Source organism: Notechis scutatus, chromosome 6 (genome assembly GCF_049901735.1).
Source record: "Notechis scutatus isolate UNSWTSFEM ecotype Mainland chromosome 6, rNotScu1.2, whole genome shotgun sequence".
Classification (NCBI taxonomy): Eukaryota; Metazoa; Chordata; class Lepidosauria; order Squamata; family Elapidae; genus Notechis; species Notechis scutatus.
Window position 1 is genome coordinate 71,273,299 of NC_142014.1, and position 24,917 is coordinate 71,298,215.

The following is a 24,917-nucleotide window of genomic DNA, read 5'->3' on the forward strand; positions in this document are numbered from 1 at the left end:
GGGGGGGGGGGCGGGGGGGGGGGGGGGGGGGGGGGGGGGGGGGGGGGGGGGGGGGGGGGGGGGGGGGGGGGGGGGGGGGGGGGGGGGGGGGGGGGGGGGGGGGGGGGGGGGGGGGGGGGGGGGGGGGGGGGGGGGGGGGGGGGGGGGGGGGGGGGGGGGGGGGGGGGGGGGGGGGGGGGGGGGGGGGGGGGGGGGGGGGGGGGGGGGGGGGGGGGGGGGGGGGGGGGGGGGGGGGGGGGGGGGGGGGGGGGGGGGGGGGGGGGGGGGGCGGGGGGGGGGGGGGGGGGGGGGGGGGGGGGGGGGGGGGGGGGGGGGGGGGGGGGGGGGGGGGGGGGGGGGGGGGGGGGGGTTTGGGGGGGGGGGGACCTTTTTTTTTTTTTTACGCCCCCCCCCGGGCGGGGGCCGGGGGGGGGGCGGGGCCGGGGGGGGGCGGGGGGGGGGGGGGGGGGGGGGGGGGGGGGGGGGGGGGGTTTGAAGACCTCATTTTTCTCTTCAGCTTCCTGAGCTGTCTAAATGAAAGCTTACTATTTCAGTGCTCCAACCTGATAATAGAAGCCTTTCATAAGCCACAGGTGGGGGATGCTTGCCTTCCATCTGGTTACTATTATGTTGTTATGTGCTTTCCAGTTAGAATCTAAGTAAAAGTTGCAGTTTTGTATCTGTTGTGGATAAACAGATGTAGCAATCTCATTTTGTGTAATACTAATAGTTTTGCTAAATCACCGTCCTTTTCTGTGGTACTCAGACCCTTTATCCTTGCCTCTGCTAAGTCCAAATTGAGGGTTTTGAATATTCACAATGAATTTAATGTATAGTTTTCTGAGAACTTGGATTTCTATCTCAGCAAACGATTTAGGAATTCCTAGGCAGGCTAAATCCGTTTTATAATTTGCCTGCAGAATACTGTTGTTAAAGATTAAGCTACCCTAAACCTTGTCTTTCAGAGTTTTAAATTTACTGGGAAATATCTCAACAGACCAGTCTCTTCAGTAAATAACTCAACCTAAATCAGTGGTGAATTACTACCTCCATAGATGCAGTGTCTTAGATCTTATCCTGAGTTTGCATCAAGCTGTGGGAGCAGGAAAGATTATTAATGTGGATTTCAAATCCTGATGTTTAAAGCTAAAATCACTACCTTTGTGAGAGAATTCAATGACTTTGAAGTTTGTCGTAATGCTCTTTTATTACCCAAGAAATATTCTGATTATGGAGCTGATAGTCATCTGTGTTTCAGAAAAGCCTTTTTCATTTTCCATTTTCAAACATGTAATTGAGAAAAACTTCATATCTTCAGATAATATGAAAAATCCTGAAGTGACATTTCAGGGGGAATATTAAACATGTACAGCTGCAGATTTCATATAGATATAAATATGTTTATTACATTTTCCCAGAGTATTTTAGTAATTTTCTCAAGGCATCATGTATCGTTGATGCTCATGTATCTCATTGCAAAAGAAAAATTAGGACAGAAAACAAAAATAGCAAGGAAATATTCCCTCCCCACTGACACATACACACCCACACCCACACACGCACACAAATACAAACACACACACACTTTTTCAAGACACTTGTAAATGTAAGAAATCTACATTTGCCTGTTCCCTAATATATCTGTAAACATAGTAAAATCAATGCTTTTATTTTGGTTGAATTAAAATTCTATTTGGATGTTGTATACACGTAGTCATTGACTTACAACAGTTCATTTAGTGACTGTTCAAAATACAGTAGTCCTAAAGTATACAGTGCATTTAGTTTAAGTTACAATGGCACTGAAAAAAGCTATTTATGACAATTTTTTCACACGTCTGTTGCAAAATCCCTATGGTCACGTGATCAAAATTCAGACGCTTGGCAATTGACTCATATTTATGATGTTGCAGTCTCCTGGGGTCATGTGATCACCTTTTGTGACCCTGTGAGAAGTAAAGTCAATGGGAAAATCAGATTCGCTTAACATAACAATTGTGGCAAGAAAGATCTGAGATGTGGCTAGAGACTTTTGCTTTGAATGAGGAGGATTTGTTGGAGCCCTCACATGCCACACACAGCCCTCGCAAGCTCTGATTTTGCAGGCAGAGGACTGGGGTCCTTTGCTGTTTTCAGGGCGGCCCTCCAGGCCAGAGGTTGACACCCCTGCATTAGGAGATGAAGAAGGAGGAAAGATGAAGAATAAGGGGGGGGGGTTTCTAAAGGATCCCAGAGAAGCCCCATCCTAACATTTCTTACTCATAAATGAAGGTCATGGAATACAGGGCCAGGTTCCAAAACTCTAACCTAACACATTGCCCATTGCATTAAAACCTGTATACTTTGAATTTGTGAGAACATTGCTTTCTAGATTATGAGCTTGCATAAGAAGCTTGGTGGGAATAGAGCATAACCGGTTCTGAGTCTCTGTTTATGTGAATTGGATAGCCATATATATATATATATATATTTGTTTAATAATAATACATACATAAACATATTCACTTGCCCAAACTGGCCCAGAATATTCCATCAGAGATGGCACAGTGTCTGGGCATGTAGATCGAAGAACTTAGGTTTATGTTGTTCTGCCAAATAGACACCAGTTTGATAGCTACCTGTGTATGCTGGGCTCCAACCTCTTGTGTAAAATGTAATATTGAGTCCTCGGTCTCCTAACTAAAAAAAAAAAACAATGCTGTTAAAAGGATTTATGATGCAAGCTGTCAGTTGATTTCTGGTGAAGGTATGTCTCAGCCAGCTGTGTCCACTTCTGAAGGCTTCGCTGATGGAGAGAGCTACTTACACATTGATTTGAGAAAGAATGGCCCTGCATGGCAATGAAGTTTTACCATGGAGATTTCTGAGTTTCTGGATCTTAGTTTTTAGACTGGCTGCTGCCAAATATCATTATATCGACATTAAAAAAATAAAATATACCTCTGCTTTCATCTGTCTCCGGGGTTTTTTAATTCTGCATGATAAAGATAACGTGAGTTTGTTAAAGCAAATCTATTTTGCTCCAAGAAGAAACACTAAGTAGGTTACATACTGACAGCTTTCACATAATTAAAAGGATATAAAGGAACAAGAGAATAAAATGTTTACTACCCAAGAGAGGACAATTAAAACCGGTTTTAAATTCCAGACAGGTAGATTTAATTAACCTGCAAGAAAACCTTCAGAAATTCTAGGCTGTGCAAGAGATGAGAGAATCAGGTTGCAGTATAGCAGTCCAACGAAGAATTTGCCCAGCAGAGCCCAGCTTTTTGCCCAGCTTTTCAAGTATTATTTTTCCTGGGAAGCTTCAGGGAAATCTTTACATTAATGCCATGTATTCTAGGAGATAGAGTTGCAGAGTTGACTTAACATAAATTGCATTCAAACTAAATGAGGAGTGGTAATTGCTAATCAGTGAAACAATAGCCTCAGTAGTTGTTTAGTCATTCCCCCCCCCCCCTCTCCATTCATTGGAGGCACTAATTAAGCTTCACAGGTCCAGAATGCATGTAGCTAATACTGGTTTCCCTAATATGCAAAAGGGAGTCTGATTTCATGCATAAATCTTTAATGTTTATCTCCGAGTCTTGGATGTGGACTAAACCCTTGGTATACCCATCCATAGGCATACTTACTGTTACAACAGACTCTCAGATTAGTTTTGGGCTGTGATTGTTTTTCTGCAAGTTGGCAAAGTACAGGTTCATTTCTTGGATGGGCAACAATTGTGTACCGCTTTAGGCAATCATTGTTTCACCCATTTGACTAGGGTGACATTATCCCACTGTGCAAATGCTTTGCAAGTTCACAATAGGCCTTTGAAAATGGCAGCATTATTAAATCATCTCAGGCAGCTTGCAGTAAACAATAAAAAAATAAAACGCAGGGGAAAGCTCTTGTGGTGGAGAAGTTTATTATTTATACTTCTGCTACTCATAAGGATGGAAGATACAAGGCAAAGTTTTAATATTTTATTTAATTATATATTTGGGGGGGGAGGGAGAGAGAGGGAGGGGGGATATTATTTTAGTTTACTTGGATGTATCTTCTATGCACCTTGCTCTCTTGCTCTTAAAATATGCCTGGGTATGTTTGAATATGCTTTTTGTTTTGTTTTGCTTAAAGTGTTGTCAGATACTAATGTTTCCTAGAGGAAGTTCACCACCAGTGATCACTATCATGTTGGCAGAATATTCTGTATATTGAAGGTTGTTGTATCACTTGAAGCTTTCCTTTTTCATGTCTCCCCCCCCCCCCCCTTGTTTGCAAACTTTGGGAAGTTTTAAATAAACACAACAGCAGGCATAAGGAGAGTGGGCCTTATTTTGTGAGAAACACGGTACTACATTTGAGTCAAAGATGCCCTACAAAGATTTTCTGGTTGAGAGGATTAGCCAGTGACATCACCATTGCTCGGGGCACACCCTTTTGGGGACTCTTTTCATGTCCCTATAAAGTTGCCCACCAAGTGGTACTTATCTACATATTCGTGGTTGCTACACTTTTGAACTGCTAGGTTGGCAAGAGCTGGAGCGAGTGATGGAAGCTCACCCTGTAATGTAGCAACACTCGGGCCTTAAATGAGGGCTTGCCAATTGTCACCCCCTCCTAATCAACTTCTTAAATTCCTGTATAGATATTTTTCCGCTATTGCTGGCTGAAGGATAGAGAAATGTATACGATATCTTGCATTCCATAATCACAGGACAACCGAGAATTCAGTTGAAACACCTACATTCTCATAATAACTATAGTAGATCTTTGAATCTTTGCCCAGTATACATGGGCTATATTTTATCAATATTTTTTCCTTTGTCTTCTGAAGATTGTATGCATGCATAAGTTGATTATTTACTGGCATTTATGACATGACATGCCAGTTCAAAAAGAATGTGAAAAATGTTATAAAAATAATCACTCAACAGCATAATTACAATAACTCCAGTGCCCAAGGAGCAGCCAGAAAGAAGAAGGAGAAGGGATAGACACGTATTTCCACAACAAGAGAGTCAACTAACTTAACTTTGGGAAGGAAAGTTTGTCAAAAGGAGAAGAACTGCTAATGTGTAGAGATTCTCAGTCATCCAGGTCATAATTGTCCCAAAGGGGCTTCTTTCAAAAGGCCACTAGGCTGTTTTTTTCCTTGAGGGAGGAGAAGAAAACATTTCGCTTCTCATCCATGAAGCTTCATCAGTTGTGATGGTGGTGGGAAGGAAGGACAGGTGCAGACAGTTGAGCCTGGATGGTGGGAGAATGGAACCTATCCTTCTGTCCCGCCACCATCCAGTCTCAATTGACAGTTCCTATCCTTCCATCTCCCGATACCAGTATCCATTGAAGCTTCTTGGATGAGAAGTACAGGTTTTTCTTCTTCCTCAAGGAAAAAAAGAGCCCCAATACCTTTCGAAGAAAACCCCTTTGAGGCAGTCTAAGTCTGCACCAACATGCAATGGGGAACTGAACTATCTTAAAGAATAGGTGACAAACCAGAATGTAAATAGAATGTTCATGCCATTTCAAGCAAAGTCATGAGGAGTCAAAAGAAAAATATGAAGGAAATTACTTCCATCTCTGTTTCAGACTATAAAAATACCTTTACATTAAACACAGTTTAAATTTACATCATAGCTTTCTTTCTTTCTTTCTTTTTCTTTTTGTATTGACTACAATGTTTTTCCAATCATCAAATCCATATGTCATTTTCATTTTTTTCTGTTCTATGCAAAAAGGTCAAAAGGGGTTTCCAATTAAGCTGTAAAATCAATCAATGCATGCTTAAATAATTCCTGTATTTGTTCCTCCACAGTCACAATGAACGAAAAGTGACCTGCAAGCATCCAGTCACAGGACAGCCATCACAGGACAATTGCATATTCGTCGTGAATGAACAGTAAGTACGTGTTTACAAAAGGTTGTACCAAAAAAATTACATTTTTTGATACTCTGAATATTTTTTTATATAGTTATTATACAGTTGTTATATAATATAGAGTACTTGTTAAATAGTACCGTACTGTTATTTACAAAATCCCAAAGTAATTTGTAATGGTAAAACTATTTTAGAATAAGCCAACCCTTTGAAAGAAAAGTGTTAAGGAAGTGAATGCATGCAAAAAGTTGAATGCAAGCATGAATAATTATTTGCTTTTGTTGTTCAACTGATGATCAGTTAATCATTCATATATGATCAATTGACCAGGAAGTTGTCTATTTATTTATTATTTGATGGCATATAAAAAGCTTTTTATTTCTACTTCAGTTCTTGCTTTACGTTTGACTGTTTTTCGGTCAAAAGGAACACTTTTCTAATAAATCTAAAAAATGAATATTGCAGTACAGAAACAACGATCTAGTTACAGGTAATCCTTGAGCCCAGAATTGTAGTCGTAAGTCGTGGTAATTATTAAGGGGGGCATCATGTGACTGTGCCTGATTTTACAACCTTTTTGTAGAGGTTATTAAACAAATGCCATGATTGCTAAGGAAATCCATTTTACTCAACGGAGGTGTCAACTCATAAAACATTTCTATGCCCGTTTTAGAGTTGCCATGAACAGAAAAGGGAGGGGGAGAAAGGCTACACACAGATCATACTGACATGTTTGCTCCCAATAAATCTTCTGAAGTTTTTGAGGGTTGGCTTGAAGCTTATGATTTAATTAGGGCCATTGCCGGAATCCTGACAGGCAAAAAAATGCCAAAAATTACCATCATATGATCATGGGATGGTGCAAACAACTTGTAAATGCAAAGTGATGGGCAAATGACCAAATGGAAATATGTAACCGTGGGGGTGGAACAGTGGGGGAACTGTGATGACCCGGGATGTGGCACAAAGACAACATAGTCACATAAGTAAGAAAAGTCCCTTTAATACCTCCAACTTTGCCCCCAATATCCAGTTACCTTCGGCTGGAGAAAAAACTCTCCCAAGAACAGTCTTTAAGTGGAGGAAATTCAGTCTGAAAACAAAGTACATATAAACTGTAAATAAAAATCCACACAAACCATGCTGCAGCAATTAACTGGACAGGGCAGGATAAGGAATTGCAGACTTCAAAGGCTAACAAAACACACACAGTTGGGAAGATGCCAGGAACCCAGATAAGCCTCGACAATAAAAGATAACTCACGATTTGCTTCCCACAAATTGCTGTGCGCAAACTCCCTTTTTAAGCACTGTGTTCCCAAGCTGCAGCTAATGAAGGGAATCAGGGCACTTTCCTCCCCCATAAGCCACACAACTCACGTTGCTCCCTTCTCCGTTCCTCCCTGCGTGCCCTAGGATGAAGAGGAGGTGGGCCTGGGTCTTCCTCTGAATTCCCTCTGCCTTGCTCTACCTCTCCCCTGCTCTGCCCAGCCGGACTTTGCCCTTCCCCAGTTTCTTAGCCACCAGAGCCACACTCCCACTCCCTGTCAGCTGCTCGGCCTCCCCCTCAGAATCAGATTCCGACAGGGGCATGACAGGAACTCCCATTGTTCAACAAGGACTACTAGAATACTATTTTTTACTGCAGTTACTGGTCTTTGTGAATATAAGTACCTGTTGCTTATAGAGCAGGTAAACCAAATATAGCCATGTCTCAGTCATTCTTCAGCTCTGAGCTGAATAGCAATAGCACTTGGATTTATATACTACTTCACAGTGCTTTACAGCCTCTCTAAGCACTTACAGAGTCAGCATATTGCCCCCAACAATCTGCGTCCTCATTTTACCGACCTTGGAAGGATGGAAGGCTGAGTCAGCCTTAAGCCCTTCAAACTGCCAAATTACAGGCAGCCCCGGCAGGCAGCAGAAGTAGCTTGCAGTACTGCATTCTAACCACTGTGCCACCAAGCTCAAAAAGAAGCTTCTTGGATGAGAAGCGACATGTCTTCAAAGAAAAACCAGAAAGTCCAGTTGACTGTTGAAAAAATACCTTTGGGACACTTATGGCTATATTGTTGAAATAAGGTACACCTCTGAGGACAACATAAAGGGCAACCTTCATTTAGTTCTGATATGCCTTAATGGGTGAAAAGCCCAAGTTTCAGAACAACGTTTCCCATATTCCAACTTTTTCCAATTTTATTAGGCAATGCAAAATGCGTTGAGATGTTCTACAACTTGTGAAATTTAAAGAATACAATTTTCTCATGTCATATGTCATCATTCCTTTTTTCCTCCATCTTCTGTGTCTATATTGTTGGTATCTCAGTCTGTCAGAGTAATCACCAATCCAACCATCCATCCATTCCAGACTGAAATTTTCTTACTCACAGAGTTTTCAGCCTACAGAATCCACCCTATTCATAGTTCACCTATCCACTATTCCCCTAGCTTGATTTATCTCTTTTTTTGTTTTGCAATAAGCATTTGGCTTCCTTGAATTTCCTTCTCAATGCCCTGGGACTTCCTGAATCCTCTTTGGTAATTATAATTTGCCGATATTGAACAAGATCAATCTTGAAAAGGAGAAATATGGTGAAATTAGACCTACTCACCCTCAAAATGGGACTGTGACATCAAAGATTAGTTTTTGCTGCTTGAGTTGTAAAATTATATAGTGGCACAAAAAATTATATAGTGGCCATCAGTGGTACAGTGGTTAGAGTGCAGTACTGCAGGCTACGTCTGCTGACTGCCATCTGACTGCAATTTGGCAGTTCAAATCCCACCAGGCTCAAGGTTTACTCAGCCTTCCATCTTTCCGAGGTGGGGAAAATGAGGACTCAAATTGTTGGGGGCAATATGCTGATTTTGTAAACTGCTTAGAAAGGGGTGTAAAGCTATATATAAGTCTAAGTGCTATTGTTTCTGTAGTTTTTCTAAACATGTATTTATTACTGTATTAATTCAATAATTTGATATTCAAATTTCAAGGTCTCCCACTTTTGCAACCATTGGGTAGCTTACACTGAAGTAAAATGTAAAAAAAAAAAAAAACCACACATATATCTAAGACAAGAAGAAAGTTAACCAATAATGTGAAAACCCCCCAAAATGCCTAAACCAATAGGGCTCATTCAGTCAAAGCCTGGGAGAACAGTCAGAGGTTCAGCAATTGTGATGCATAAAATTGGGCACATCATTTTTGGCAGCCCTTTTGTTTCTTTTTTTAGCACTGTAGGCCTGAGAGGTTTTCAGGTATGGCATTTACTAAAGTAGGAGATACTTTGCATTAACCTGTTGAGAACCTACTCTAGGATGCTCCCAGAGAGAGACATGTTTTACATAGTCATTATTGTTTTGCATCAACATTTGGTGGGAATCTGGACAGGTAACATATTCAGACTCTTATTAGAAACAATTAAAGGTGTTTTTCTTCTAGTCTTGAATGCCCAACAGGTTCCCATGTAACTGAACATTCTGTTTTCAGGACTGCAGCAGCTATGACTTCAGAAGAAAAGAAAGAACGACCATTAAACATGGTGTCTGAAGCTGCACACTATAATTTGACATCAGATTACACAGCACATCCGATGAGTCCTCTGGGCAGAGTAAGTTATTGTATTCAATATACATTATTCATTAGTACAAAATTATTGAGCTAGTAAGCCTAGTGTGGTGTAGAAGCACAATTGTGTAGAGGTTGTAAGACAATCGATCTGCGTTTGGAAGTTAAAAAAATTTAAACAGCTTTTTTAGATCCATTGGTCTATTTATTGGTTTTTGTTTTTTTTTAATAAATCGTTGTGTGTTGTTTTCTGTGGGAAAAAAATTCAAGTGAAGCGCTAATAAAAATTAAGTTGCAGTATACAATCTATACAATATGTATAAAATCTACCATGAATAATAATAATATTGTATAACGCATGCTGGTTTTTAAATTATAAACAACTTCATTATTAAATGCCAATAAACAAATATGAGGACTGTGCAGTAGTTCACTTCTGGGAATAGATGTACTTGGCTCAGTTTAAGGCCTCCCCTGAAAACACCTTTTTGCTTTCAGATCTAAAGCACTGCACAACCCTACTAAGTGTGTGGCTAAAATGGATTCCTTTCTTATTTTAAAAAGTCACAGAGAACAGATAATCCTTTAATGGTTTTCTAATAAGCTATAATCATCATCCCAGTTGGTGGCCCATACAGTTGTTCTTATAAAAAGCCCGTGAAAGCAGCCTCACTGCAGCCTACTGCTGAGGCCAAGAGGTTAGGGGAAAAAGTCCTCCCGGATCACTTTCTGAGGTAATGAAGAACACCACACAGCAGATTTTGTTAGAACAAATCACGCCATACTTTTGAGTTATTAATCCGTAAGGTAGAAGATGTCTGAAGAGGTTTTATCTGTTAAATTGCTACTCTGAAGTGCAAACTTCATTTAAAAAAGAAGAAGAAGGAAGGAAAAAGAAAAGGAACAGATTATCCAGCTTTTCTCACTCATTTGTTATTACTGTTTCTTTATATTTTTCTATATTCAGTTGCTTGGATTTCAGCCAAATACTTTGGCTGTTGGAAGTGAATGAAAGAGAAGAAAATCATCACCCTTTTTTCTTCTTCTATCCTTCTTCTTAAGCTGTAATTTTTACTTGAGACATTAATTGTGGTTCTTTAAGAAACCTTACCTTACAAATTGGCAATTTTTTTCTATTCAGTGTGGTCAAAGTAAAAAAAAAAGTCGTTTTGCTCTTCAACGTGGGCATACAGACGTGCACACACACTCAAACTTAACAAGGTGGGTGAACATTTTCATTCTGCCTTCTCTCTCTCTTCTGTGGCCCTTAAACAGGGCATAAAACAAACTGAAAACCCTAAATCAAAAAAGGTTGCCTTTCTTGTGTCCTACAGAATAAATAACTCACATTCAATTTCTCCCATTAATTTCAGTTAATTATCATGCATATTGCTAAATATTATAAATTCCTCCTTTACTTACTTTCTGGTTTCATTAAATGTCTCAGCCTCTGAAGCGTGGAAACGTTGTACCAGTGATGGCGAAACTTTTATAGATGTCCTATAAAAAAATCAGAAAATGTCTAACCTGTCTCTATTGATGTGTTTCCCCACATCCACAAATAAAAGAGAAAAAAATTCTTTGGATATTGATTTATTTGGAAAAAAATACAATACAATCATGTATGTTGCTATGCATTATATAAAGAAATGTCAAATAATTGCAGGGTTTTTCCCATGTTGGAAGCGAAAAAAATTTGCTCCGTTGCCTGGGGGCTCCTTTCGTGTCCCCATGAAATTGCTCACCAAAGTGATACCGTTAATCTACCGTTTTTGAACTACTGGGTCAGCAGGAGCTGAAGCCTATGACAGGAGCTCACCCCACCTCTCAGCAGCAATGGGTCTCGAACATGAACCTGCTGATAGGCAGCCAGTATTCTAACTTTGTGAGCCACCATGCTTTTCTCATTACAAAAATGAAATAAAAGTAAAACTCATTTTCAGAGAGTCTGGAGACTGCTTAGGAGAATGGGGCGTGCTTTCCAGAATAGTTGTTGGGTATTGGTAAACGCTGGCATGTCACCTTTGACATGTGTCATAAGCTCATCATCACGCCCCTGTGCTATACTTCTGGATTTTTCTAAGCTACAGACAGAAAGAGCATACTGAAATGTCCAGGCGAGAAAAAATGGTAGTAGCTAAGAAATCAGGATTTGGAGAGAAAAGATAAACTTCTGAGACCTTGAACGGAATGTTCTGGCAACAACACTAACACTCTCCGTTATAGCTTGAGGCTTCTCTACTTGTGTCTTGCATAATTCAATAATTTTGAAGAATCAAGAGCGACAAGAAAACCAATATCAATTAGGAGTGAATGCTAATTAACAGTTCTAGTGATAAAATGGCCCAGCTCACTATTTAATCCACACTGGGTGTTTAAAGAAGTTTAACAGCATCAATCTTCTGTGCAAAAGCCTAGCCTGTAACTGAAACAATTAAATGTTCTTTTACTGTTATCCCAATAATGCTTTCTTCACGTTCTGCTGTTGTTTTCCCTTTACTGAATTTTTGAGCATAAGATCCCTGGAGGAAGAATGTGTCTGCTCATGATTTATAAAGTGTGCTCTCCATACAGATGGAGTAATTATAAGCTAATGACATTAGAGAGTCAATTTCATGACTGAAAATGTCCACATGAGAATTATTAATACTTTTATTAAGCACACAAGTTTATTAGTACAAGTGCTTTCCTGTCAGCATATGCATCTTTTCTGGACTACATTTGGAAGATCCTTGTTGCAATATGATAACTGGGTTCAAACAAGTAGATACTCTTAAGTCTTATACGTTAGTCCTCGACTTACGACTACAATTGAGCCCAAAATTTATGTTACCAAGTGAGGCATTTGTTAAGTGAGTTTTGCCCCATTTTACGACTTTTCTTGCCACTTTCGTTAAGTGAATCACTGCACTTGTTAAATTAGTAACACACTTAAGTGAATCTGGCATCCCCATTGACTTTGTTTGTAAAAAGGCCGCAAAAGGGGATCATATGACTCTGGGACACTGCAACTGTCATAAATATGAGTCAAACACTTGCCAAGTGTCTGAATTTTAATCACGTGACCATGGGAAAGCTGCAATGGTCCTAAGTGTGAAAGATGGTCATAAGTCACATTTATCAGTGCCATTGTAACTTCAAACGGTCACTAAATGAACTGTTGTAAGTCAAGATTACCTGTACACGTTTGGAAAGAGTCGGTTTGCATGGTTACTAAATTTTATATTTACATTGTATATTATATTATTACTTGCTGCTATTACTAAAAACACACTGACTTGCATGCAGGGGTGGGATTCTACCAGTTCGCACCTATTCGCTAGAACCGGTTGTTAACATTCTAAGCAGTTCAGAGAACCGGTTGTTAGAAGAAATTACTGGCCTAATCCTGTAAGGAAGGCAGGAAGGAAACATTCTGGTGTTGCTTACAGAAACTGCCTCTCCGTTAACCCTTATTACATTCTTGGCAGTACTAGACTTCCTGTCTCAGGAATGTCTCTGGAGTTTTTTTCCCCTCCTTTGCTGGTACTTTGCTTGTGTGGAGTGACCATTCAAAGTTACAATGGAACTGAAAAAAGTGACATAACCATTTTTCACACTTCCAACTGTTGCAGCATCCCCATAGTCATGAGAGGCCAGGCGAGGAGATGCGTGCCTCGATGTGAGTGATATTAAGTTGGCCACACCCAGCCAATAACATGACCATTAAGCCATGCCCACCAACTAAGCCACGCCCACAGAACCACTTGTTAAAAAAATTGAATCCCACCCCTGCTTGCATGGATAAAAAAGTGTTAATATTAGCTTCCATTATTGGGAGTTTGGCTGTATGCTAATTAAATATATCTGTTCACCACTATGAAGTCACAGCTGTCACTTCTTCAGCCTTCATATGAGTTCTTCCCAAGAATCTAGGATGAGCACAATGAAAACTGGAACGAAGATAGCTGTAGATTTACAGAACTTTCTGGGCCATTTATTGCCCCCAACAGTTGGGGGTCCTCATTTTACTGACCTTGGAAGGATGGAAGTCTGAGTCAAACTCTTTCAGGCTCTGTCAGAATTGAACTCCAGATTGTGGGCAAAGTTTGCCTGCAATACTGCATTCTAAACACTGCATCACCATTGCACTCATGATGTTACCTTGTTTGAGTAATGAAATGTCTGCAAGAAAACAACAAAGCTCAAGAGAGCCCCAAGAACTTCAGTTTGCATGGAGAATCCTATTCTCCCATGTCTCTTGATTAGTTTTAGCCCAGGCATCACTGGCATTACTTGATAGAAACAGGAGTGGGAAATCTGTGGTCTCAATTTTGGAACCTACTGTAAATTCAACCGGCAGTGGTTAAAAATTAGGAACATGGTTTCCTGCCATTTTGAAATGGGTAACCCATGGAAGCAGCTAATATAATCCTATAAAATTTGTTTTGGACAGTTTGAAAAGCAAAGTCCTAGAATACTGGCCCACATTTCTAATATATGGATATTGGCAGTATAAAAACTTAATAAATAAATAAATCTCCCATCGTACATCATAATTCCACCTACTGCAGCCTTTTCCCCACCAAAAATGCAAAAGGAAGTCCCTGATTTTCAAAAGGTTGCCTACTGTGGGGGGAAATAAGAGTGCTAGATAGGAACAGGATTGAAAGACAGGGCTAAATAGACATGAAAAGGGAAAGGGAAAAAGGGCTAGTAAAAATAGTGCCAGAATGGTGATATATTGTCTTTCACAAAAGGTTAGATGAGTGTTGTAGTGAAGAGAACATTCTTCTGATGTCTTGGAAACATCACGATCTGAGTTTCTAATGCACGGGTGTCAAACTCGATTTCATTGAGGGCACATTGGCATTGTATTTGACCTCGGGAGGCCGGGGTGGGCATTGCCAAGATAGGCATGGCCAGCATGACATCACTCGTGTCAGAGGGTGCCCGAGCTCCATTTTCGGCACTCTGCCAGCGAAAACGGGCTCCTGAGCTCCATTTTCGGCTATGACAGCCACCTGCAACCCTCCGCCAGCAAAAACGGAGAAAGGAGAGCCACAGGCCAGTCCTCCATTGTTTCCAGGGCAGCCTCACAGGCCAGAGTTTAACACCCCTGTTCTATTCCACAGCCTGGTCTTCTGATGCTTGACAATAAGTTCTGGCTAACTTTCCTCTCTTCCTTTCTGTGGGAAAACAGCTACATTTTTAATCTTTGTGGTCATGTACATTCTCTGTTACTCATGAATAAAAGTGACAACATTCATTTTGCTATCTCTCATGATGACAAGATAGTGCCACCACAACACTGTATCGTCAAGTAGATCAAGCATAAATGTGTAGCCTACAACTGAAGTGTAACCAAATGGGAATCATTTTCATTAGTTCACCAGAATTTAAATCGCATCATATTGATGCGATATGGCAACGGTTGTAATTAAACAAAGAATAGAATGGAGAAAGAATGACACAGTGAATGCCTTACAGTGCTAGATGTAATAAGCTCCCCTTGGTCTTAATCAAAAAGATTTTTGAAGATGGTATCCAGATTAGTTATTTTGCTCATTATACAATAATGGGCTCATACGAAGTACAGCAAAATTAGGAAAGGTAGCTTTGAAATCTGAAAAATATTAAAACAGTCTTGCAGCTGGGTTGTAAAGAACCTAATATCAGAACCCACTGAAGCTGCATAAGGAAGTGTTCAGATTTGGTCAAAATCAGGTTTACCAGTTTTTGTCCTGAAATTCTCTTTTATTGAATCGTGTCACTTGACCATATCTCAACCCTGAGTTAGCTGCTCAGTATCTTCAGTGGTCAACTGACAAAGCCATGTGATACTTTTCACTTTGCCATCGGCTGAATTATTTTATTTTATTATTTCCATTCAATTTTAGGCATCTTCTGAATCCAAACTGATTATGGTTCCTCTATATGTACAATCTATACAAATGCATTATTAAACCCTTAATCGGCAGGAAGACTTTTTTGGAAAACGTTTCTTCAAGTAGGTTAAAGGAAAATTAACTATTTTCTGATTAGAGTGGAGAAAGAAGCATTTTGGTAATTGTATAGATTGGTGGAACCTGATTTCCATTTGCTCCTGTTAGCCTAGCTTAGAAAGGATTTGTGTCGTGGCATAAGATTTCCCCCCCCTCCTTCCTCCCCTATGATTGTGGGTGGAAAAGGGCTGGAAAGAAACAAGAACGGCTACAGAAAAGTGCTTGATGTTTAAAATTGATCTGACATGTTTCAAGTTAGAGTATTTAAAATTTTATTATAGTATTCCTGTAACCATTTTGTTATTATTATAACTATTTGTTATAATTTCAAGAAAATAATTGTGCTTTATTATTTTGTTTTCATTGTCTCTCTGATACTAAACTTAAAAAGAAGTGGGTTTTTTAAAAAGGGAACTTCTGCATTAATAGTTTAAAAGGAGTTTTTAAAAGAAAAAAGTTTTTAAAAATCTCATTTAATAGTGCTTTTTGATCCAGCATTTAAAAGGATGCTTTTCGACTTTTTCTTTTTTCTTTTTAAAATGTTTTGCCCTTCAGATAAGGATAGCATTATGGGGTGAGCATATTAGCCAATTATTCAATCAGGTATTTGCCAGCCAATATAACTGCTAAGAGTTTCTGGGCTTTGTATTCCTCCATATTCTTTGACTTCAACCAAATTGGTTGCAGCTGCAGCAAATCCTAGTTTAGCCACCTATGGAGGACCACGTGTTTCCCAACTCTGCAGTACAAGAAAGTCTTATGAAATTTGATGCCTTTATTTTGTATGCCACAATAAAACTCTTCTCCTGGAATTAACCTTAAGTTTTATTTTCACTTTTCCACTGTCAAACACAGTGGAAAATATTCCTGATATACAGTATATTCTCATGTATAAGCCCATCGGTCAGGCACAAAAGATCATGACATCACGTGACCTTGCGGTTAAGATTTATTGCTCAAGCCTATTCACAAGAATCTATTCAATTAAAAGTACAAAATTGGCACCAGATAAGGGTCAACAGAATTCAGAAGGGGCATGTCTTAAAGTATTTATGGGAATGTAATGACTGTAGACTGATGACTTGCTTAACTCTGCCTCCCAGCTTTGCCTGCTCTTCTCCTACATCATGTATGGATAAGACAACCATCACATTTTTAACCCAAATGCCATGAAAAATGCATGAATGTATAAATGAAGAAATATGTTTTTTATTTCTGAGCTATGGTAAACTGTATTTACAGCAATACATTTTAAAAGTTCTATTAGATTAATATATAATAACTAACTACGATGAATGCAAGATATACATTAGCTTTAACTAAGGTAATGATTTGAAAACAATGGGAGTATCTTGAGGCTAGCTCATTAGATGGATCAGAGCTTACAGTGTATTGTTTTATTAACTGTAACATACATTCACAATTGTTTATAAAATATGACTTAATTGTAAAGATTCACTTGTCCCTCGTACAAAAGTGAGTGCCTGCTATTCAGAGTCCGCTAACAGCTGGTTTTATTGTCACAATTATTTTATTTATTTGTTTTTAGCAGCCTCTGCAGAAAATGTCTGATGAAAAAGACAGGAGGGTATCACTCTGCTTTTTTACACTTCCCTCTTTAATGAGCGGGCCTGTTTGGCCACATCATTTTCACTTTAAGACCCGCTCCAAGAAATTGTTTGCTACCCGTTCTGTCATGGACCATACGTCACAGAAATATCCACATTAGTTATAAAAATTAATGAAGCTTTATGATTTATAAGGCAGTACAGTTGTTCAGGGTATTAAGAAGGCAAAATATAACACAATGAGGTTATTTGATAAAGGGATTAAACAATTAACAACTCTGTGTGTCTTTGATCCAGCTGTGTGTTTTGATTAATTCTCCTTACCTGTTCAAAATGTGGTACTTTTTCAGGTAAAAATGTTTATCTGATAATAGTTTCTGTGCAAGTTCTTTTTTTCAACTTCTTCTACCATAGTAAAGTGCTTCCTTCTTCCTATCTTCTGAATGATACCCAAGGAAAATAAATAGTGGTACACGTTAAGATGACATTATTCTAATAATGATTTTTTAAAAAAGCCAAATGGAAAATATTGAGTCTGTTTGAAGCAATTCAACTTTAACTTTTTGATCTGAGAGGAAATAATTTAAAAATGGGACACTAGAATGTTGATTTCATGTGAAATTAATGTGACACCCACATGGTCATTTGCAAGTTTCTAACGTCATTTCTTATTCTTGGGCCAGCCTAAAACAGCCTAGTTCTTCTTTCTTTCTCTGTTTTGCAACATTTAAATTTAATATAAAAGGTGAAGTGATATTTGAACTCCTTTTCTTGATTAAGTATACACATGCCCATGGAGCCCTGCTTTCCATTCCAATTAATGCTTCAACGACAAATATTTTTTAAAAAAATCAGATACATTCTACCATTTTTAACTGAAAGTGTTGTATGATATTATGTACTTCTCTTTTCATGGGATCATATTACTGCTTATAAGCCTGCATTTAAATCTCAAAAAGGCCACAAATGGCTTGCAAGAAATAAATATAGATCTGATTTTTCTGAATCAAGTCACATTTATATCTGGGACACTTGTGATAATAGAAGTGGTTTTACAAGGTGCTGTTCCCCATCTTGCCATTACACTGTAAATTGGCAAAAGAACATCAATGAAAATCCTTGATAAAAGGTGATTTGAGCACCACCATCTTGAATCAATAACACACATTTGTTGTATTTACTGATAAAATTCTAAGAGGGGGAAAAAAAGCAACCACTTAGTTTACTTAAAGTACTTTCTGCATGAAAGAATCTTGGCAAAGTAAGAGATAACTACGTTAGCAATATTAGCTCATTTTGATTATGATTTTAGCTTTCTGGCTAAAATTTGTTTTGATTTTAGTGATTATTTTCTCTGCCCTATTTCCAATATTCTCCGTAAAACCTATATTCTTGTTAAAATAGAAGCTATGCTTATGTAATGCTTGGGAGCAGAGTTTTCCCCTCGCTGAAAGCTTCAAGAAAACAGAAGTCAGCAAAACCTCCAAAGTAGTTACTGATTTACCTGGGGAAAGGAAAAACAAAAACAATATAGTTTCTTAATAAGTCATAAGGGAAGCATATGATCCAAATCTGCTTTTCTCTCTCCTATACATCTCCTATATATACTGAGTATTGATAATTTATTTTTGTTTTATTTTTAGACATCACGCTCCTCAAAAAAGGTCCATAATTTTGGAAAGAGGTCAAATTCAATAAAAAGAAATCCGAATGCACCAGTCGTTAGGCGAGGCTGGTTGTATAAACAGGTAATGTCTATTTTTTGGGGGGGGTGGGGGGGGCGAGGGGGGTTTGGAGGGATGTTATATAACATCACCTGAAATGTAGCATTGCAATTATGAGATAAGAAAAGTACAGAATCGCAGCTTTGTTCTACATTATATAAGGAAGGTAATCTGCTAAATGGTATCTGCTGGAGAACCCACACACTTGCAAATGAGTGATTTTCCTTTCTGTTATTTTAGCCTGCAGGAAATTCGAAAGCTATACTAGTTTGTGAAACATCTTATTACTGTACAAAACGACAGTGCGTTAGATAAAAGCTTGCTCAATATTTGGATTTGATTTATTCCCCCAAATAGGGCCACATCCATTAAGAGATTATGTTTGTATTGTGCATTGTTTTATTACAAACATTTCTCAAAAGCAATATAAATCATTTTTGTTTAATTCACCTTTGCAGTTCTATCATACAAAACTGTAGAACCTGAATATTTTTTTTTGCCTTTTACTTTGTATGGATAAAGAAAAGACGTAAGTCATATCCTGAGGTGAACACTGAAGTTTGAGCTAAAGTGGTAATTTATCAGTACCATATGCCTGTGTAAACATTTTGTTAATTTGGTTTATGTAATCCAGATGTTTAGCAGATTTGTACTATAGAATTTACTAATAAAATCTCTTTCTGGGCCAAGAGTAGTTTGTCATAATATTTTATTTTACTTGTGACAAGGTTTTGCTCCATGATCAAAGTTGTACTTTAAAAAAATAGTCGCAGTGGCAGTTAACACTGTTAAAATTGGATGTGGAATAAGTTGGACCTTAGCCAACCACAAGAGATTATGTCAGTGTTTCTCAACCTTGGCGTCTTAAAGATGGGTGGACTTCAACTCCCAGAATTCCCCAGCACAGCTTTGTTGTTTTCTGGCTTCCATATATCATCTAATATTCTTCCTGTGCCATTTGGAATGTGTATTTCTCAGAAGTTCTAAAGTATTTAGCATTGTCCTGGTTTCACTCTAGGTCAGGGGTGTCAAACTCACATCTTCATGGTGGCATCACGGGACTTTTTTCCCTCTTCACTAAACTGGGCATGGGTGTGGCACATCCGGCCCATGGGCTGAGAGTTTGACAGCCCTCCTCTAGGTACTGAGATTCATCCTCTTAAGCTTAAGAGTGGAAGATTCAGAGATGAAGCTCAGATAAATTGCTCTTGCTGCTGATATGAATGGTGTTCTTGGAAAGGCAAAGATCGGCTCCTTCAGAAACTAGTTACATTTATATTTTGGTCTCCGGGGTTTAAAGCTCATGTTTTTTATGCAATAATGAGTTTTTGCTGACTATTTCACATCCCCTGATGTTGAAGGCCCCTACCTTTTCTGGTATTCCATTCTTCAGACATCAGAGGGGTTTCCAAACTGAGCATGGGCTCCTCAGTGAGATTGGGGGATGAGGATGACACAATGAAAATGACACCCGTCACTGTAATTCTAGATATCTAGAGGGCAGGCAATGGTTACTGGGATATGAAGAAAAGATACATATGGGGAGATGTCACATGTTTATTGTGTCATTTCTCATAACTTGACAATTTCCCAACCACATTTGAAAACATTGTGTGTTGAGAAGAAGACTTTCGTGGCTCAGGGAAAAGGCATGTTTAGTTGAGCATTGTGGCACACAAGTCAGAGAGGTGAATTGGGAACTTTTCCAGGGTATGAAGTTAATAGGGCTCTATTATTGGTTGCCTTGGCAACTGTTATACGTACATCTTCTGATTCAGGACACAGATGTCAGGCAATGTGGGATTTTATTTGTGATGATAAATGTTTTAATGGTTTAATCATGCAAATACGTAATAACCTGTGATACTCCAGAATTACAGAAAGATTCTGATTTTGGTAATGTGCCCAAACTCTTGTATTTCCAGTCTTTATGATTCTGTATATCATTACCTACAGGATAGTACTGGCATGAAGCTCTGGAAGAAGCGATGGTTTGTTCTTTCTGATCTCTGTCTCTTCTACTATCGAGGTAAGTCTTTTAAATGACTCTAAGCAATGGTGTTAAGCTATGCTTCCAAAAATATATTATGTTATCTTTTTTAAAAAAAGAAGATGATGACTTTGGAACAAGTAATGGTCATTCTGCCCTTCTGTTGATATAAAAATAAAAGTGCTGATTTGAGCACTACCCTTAATTTGTTCCATGGGAAATTAATGGTCAGTTAGTTCTAACCTTGCACTATCTGGGTCAGAACAAATTCCGTCTTTGTGTTTTGCATGTCCCCTGACCTATATCACAAGCTGTGTGATTGTTGCTGTACAAATGGAATGTCAGAAGCAGCATTAAATGCTGGGGAAGCTCACAATTATAAATATAAAATAGATCAAATTCCTCTCTTCTGTATTCCTAATTTTAGCTATTCCACTGTTGCTTCCTCTGATTGATCTGATATACTGCCACAGGTTCTTCATGAGTACAAATTTTGCACTTGTGTTTCTTTTTTTTTTTTTTTGAATAGTCTAGAGCAGGGGTGCAAACTCAAGGCATGGGGGCTGGATCCAGCCCACGGGGTACTTAGATCTGGCCTATGGGGCCTCCCTGGAAACAGCAAAGGACTGGCCCGCAGTGCCTCTGCCAGCGAAAACAGAGCTCAGGAAGGCCAGCGTGCAGCCCTCCCAGCAAAAACGGAACTGGCAGAGGGCTGCAGGTGGCCGTCAAGGCCAAAAACAGGGCCCGGGGGCACATGCAGCCCACCCAAGCCCTGTTTTTGCTGGCAGACAACTGCAAGAGGCCGTCGTGGCTGAAAATGGACATTGGGAGCCCATTTTTGCTGGCAGAGCACTCAGGCCAGGTGCCTCTGACTCAAGTGACATCAAGCTGGCCAAGACCCACCGGCCCCCAAGGTCAAACACAACCCTGATGCGGCCTTCAATGAGATTGAGTTTGACACCCCTGGTCTAGAGCAGTGTTTCTCAACCTCAGCAATTTTAAGATGTATGGACTTCAGCTCTCAGAATTCCCCAGCCAGCATGGGAATTCAAAAGTTGAAGTCCACAAAGTTGCATTTAAAGTCTAGGATGTTTGATGGAAGCCACCATACAACTTTTGAAACATGGGGTACTCTTAACTATTTCTTTCACTTGTTTTATGACAGCCACAGCAGTAGTATCTATATTCATCTCATGGATCTCTTTTCTTGAGTAGGCTTGTTCATTGTTGTTTAAAATGTATAAACATGGGCTCTCCAAACTTGTCAACTTTAAGACTTGTGGACTTCAACTCCCAGAATTCCTCAGACCCTTGGTAAAACCCACTCTCCTAATTTAGGAAAACCAACATTGTAGCATATGCTTCTTAGCACCCCTGGGCCCTTCTGATGCTTAAGTTTCCCTGTCTTTTTTTTTTTTTTTTTGCTGATAAATAAGGGTTGTTTTTTGTTTTTGGCACAAAATATCAAACTTCTTATGAGGAAGCTGGAATACATGATGTAGAGGAATGCAAATCTTTCTCCAACTGTTTCAACTGCGAGGGAGATTTACCAGAAGCCAATAAAGGAGTTTATAAGGGGTTATGTCTGAATTACTTTAGAGTTTTGACTTTGGATTTTTGAAGCGTTAAATCTTTTGCTGTTGTTTCAGACTCAATCTTAGTATCGTTAGATAGGTAGCAGTAATTGCATTTGGATAATCCCAGGCTTAACTTGAGCCCAAAGGAGGCTACTCCTTCACTGAAACACTTCAGTGCGATTCAGAGATTTTTGTATGCCATAGAGAAGTCCTTGTTGATTGATGCTGCAAATTTACACATTTTTGTCTTCAGGAAAGTAATCATTATGGTTTCCCCAAAGGATGCTGGGAATTACAACTTGCTGAAAGTGCAGAATGTTCTATTAGAACGTCTGAGCTACTTCTTCTACTTAAAATGTTGTCATTTTGTGGGACTTGAAGGTGGCCTTTTTTGTAGCCATCTCTGCCCTTCAAACTTGCATGGTTCAAACCCTGCTGGGCTGGGGGATTGTTTCAACATCACATTGGTACTGATATTTTAACTTGATGGGTTTCTATCCAAGTACTAAGCAAGATTAATTCTGACCTTACTTAGTTCCACGTTAAAAGTGATGGCATCACAAGACAAATGATACAGGATAGTTTTCATTCCAATGCTGAAATTTTTTTTATCACATTTTTCATATATGACACAGAAGCACAAAAGATAGTTTGACCAGAGCTATGAAAGTAGCTGTATTTCTATAGTAAAATTGAAAACTGGCAGATTCAGATAATGGTGGAGAAAAGACAATTGGAACATAAGCGCTTTAAAGACTGGAGTTAAAAATCATCAAGGAGATTGGGTCTGTGATAAAAGTAAATGTCCACTGACCAAATGTTAAAAGTGAAAGAATTAATATTGAGCTATGGAGACTGAAATAGAATGCAAACCAAGATTTTCCAGCAGAAATATGGCAATAATTTTAAACTAATTCCTTTCACTTTAAACGATTACAGAAGGACCACATTGCTCATGTTATAATCGGTTTAGAAATGCAGAGCTATTATGTTCAGAAAGATTATAGACTGTTGGAAAAGCCAACCCATTCTGAGTAACAATTAGGGGCACTGCAGTATTGTAATTCAATACATGGAGACTTTGGTGGAGCTAAAATTGTACTGTAATTAGGGAGATGGCTGTCAGTGGGGAGTTTTTTTCCCTTACTAGAAGGAAAGTCAGTTCATCCATTTCTGTCAAGGTCCAGAGACCAGGACTTGGCAGTAAATCCACTGTCTTTGCAAAGTTTTACTAACCTGCTAGTCCCTATATACAGTTAAACTCTTAGGTACTCACATGCACAACTAGATTGGAATATCTTTTGCAAACTAAAATAAAGCCATGCTAAACAATGTACTGCTCTATGTGTGAGGGCGCAGTTCCCATTTATACCCAAATCATAGTTTCTCCTCCTCATCTTTGCCATCTGTCAGAGGACTCTTGCCCAGCTCTTCATAACCTTGAAGCAGAGCAGCTTCAGCTATAATTGGCATTTCTGCCATGAGAACCTCTTGTTCTCAACTTATCTTTCACAATTGCAAATAGCCACACAACTCCAATTTTCCGAAGCAGTTGTCTTTGGAAGACATCCTATTGTATCCATCTACATTAATAATCCTACCCAAGTTTAAAAGTTCCGAATATCTTTAATGCAAATTATTTCAGTGTTTCCATTTTTTAATTGGTTTTAGCCTTAATATTAAATTTATAGGTTAACTTGTTGAGATGATAGACCAGTTATATATGGTATAACCGTGGTAAATGAAAGAGATTTTGTTAATAACTAGATGTTCTAAAATTCACTTGCAAATACTGTATTAGCACAGTAGAAGAAGGGAAAGAAGAATTAAAATAGAAATTGTTCACTATAAAAATTAATTGATAATTAATTCCACTCAGAATGACAGGCTGGGTTGTTTCAGAATCAGAATGTTCCATGAATGTTCTGCATAGTCTTTATTTATTTTTATTCTAATTTTACTTTTATTGTAAACAGCTGTAAGATTCAGTAGTTGGTAGTATAACATGCAATAATAAAATAAAAACAATAATTAATTCATATTATAGATCCGAATGAGGTTTTTTTATCCCAAGAAATGCAATGAAAATAACTTGTAGGTAAACATACAACTGTTCTAAGCAAGATTTGTTGCAATGATATAGGAAGAAATACAAATGTTTATAACCATTATTGCAACTTTAGTGTTACGTTTTTAATAAATAAATTAGGAATAGGCAATGTTCAGATTCAATAGAGATGCATTGCAATGTAAAAGAATATGAATGCAAAAGCTCTTAGGCTCATTAAAACAGCCATATAATTTTGGGTGTAGACTCATTTGCTTTAGTGAGACACAGGTAAGTGCTATATTTGCACCCCAACACATTCAGAAGCACTCTGCTGAATCAAATCCAAAACATTGCACAGTCCTTTCAGTTTTTATAACTGTTAATTCATCCATATTATTTCAGGCATTGTAGATACTTTAAAGTGACTATAAGTAATCTTAATCTTTGTTTAAGATCACATCTATATAGGTAGCCCTTGACTTAGAATTGTAAATGAGCCATAATTTCAAGTAGTGACAGGAATAAAACAGGATACCATGTGATAAGACCCAGTTTTATGACTGTTTTCTCAATGGTCATTAAGCAAATGGCATGGCCATTAAACAAAC

The 24,917-nt window shown here is 38.8% G+C and overlaps 1 protein-coding gene across 42 annotated transcripts in view; it reads left to right on the top strand.

The window, feature by feature from the left end:
• The window catches only part of PLEKHA5 (pleckstrin homology domain containing A5), a 205,164-nt gene that overhangs the window by 101,140 nt on the left and 79,107 nt on the right, over window positions 1-24,917 (top strand). For 41 of the 42 annotated variants that reach the window (XM_087968713.1, XM_087968723.1, XM_087968725.1 and 38 more), the window contains 4 exons: window positions 5,786-5,869; window positions 9,339-9,459; window positions 18,612-18,716; window positions 20,649-20,721. In XM_087968713.1, coding sequence (XP_087824839.1) covers window positions 5,786-5,869; window positions 9,339-9,459; window positions 18,612-18,716; window positions 20,649-20,721 — 383 coding nt within the window. Of the gene's footprint in view, window positions 1-5,785; window positions 5,870-9,338; window positions 9,460-18,611; window positions 18,717-20,648; window positions 20,722-24,917 lie in introns of those variants that run through there. The other variant, XM_087968738.1, reaches the window with a different exon arrangement.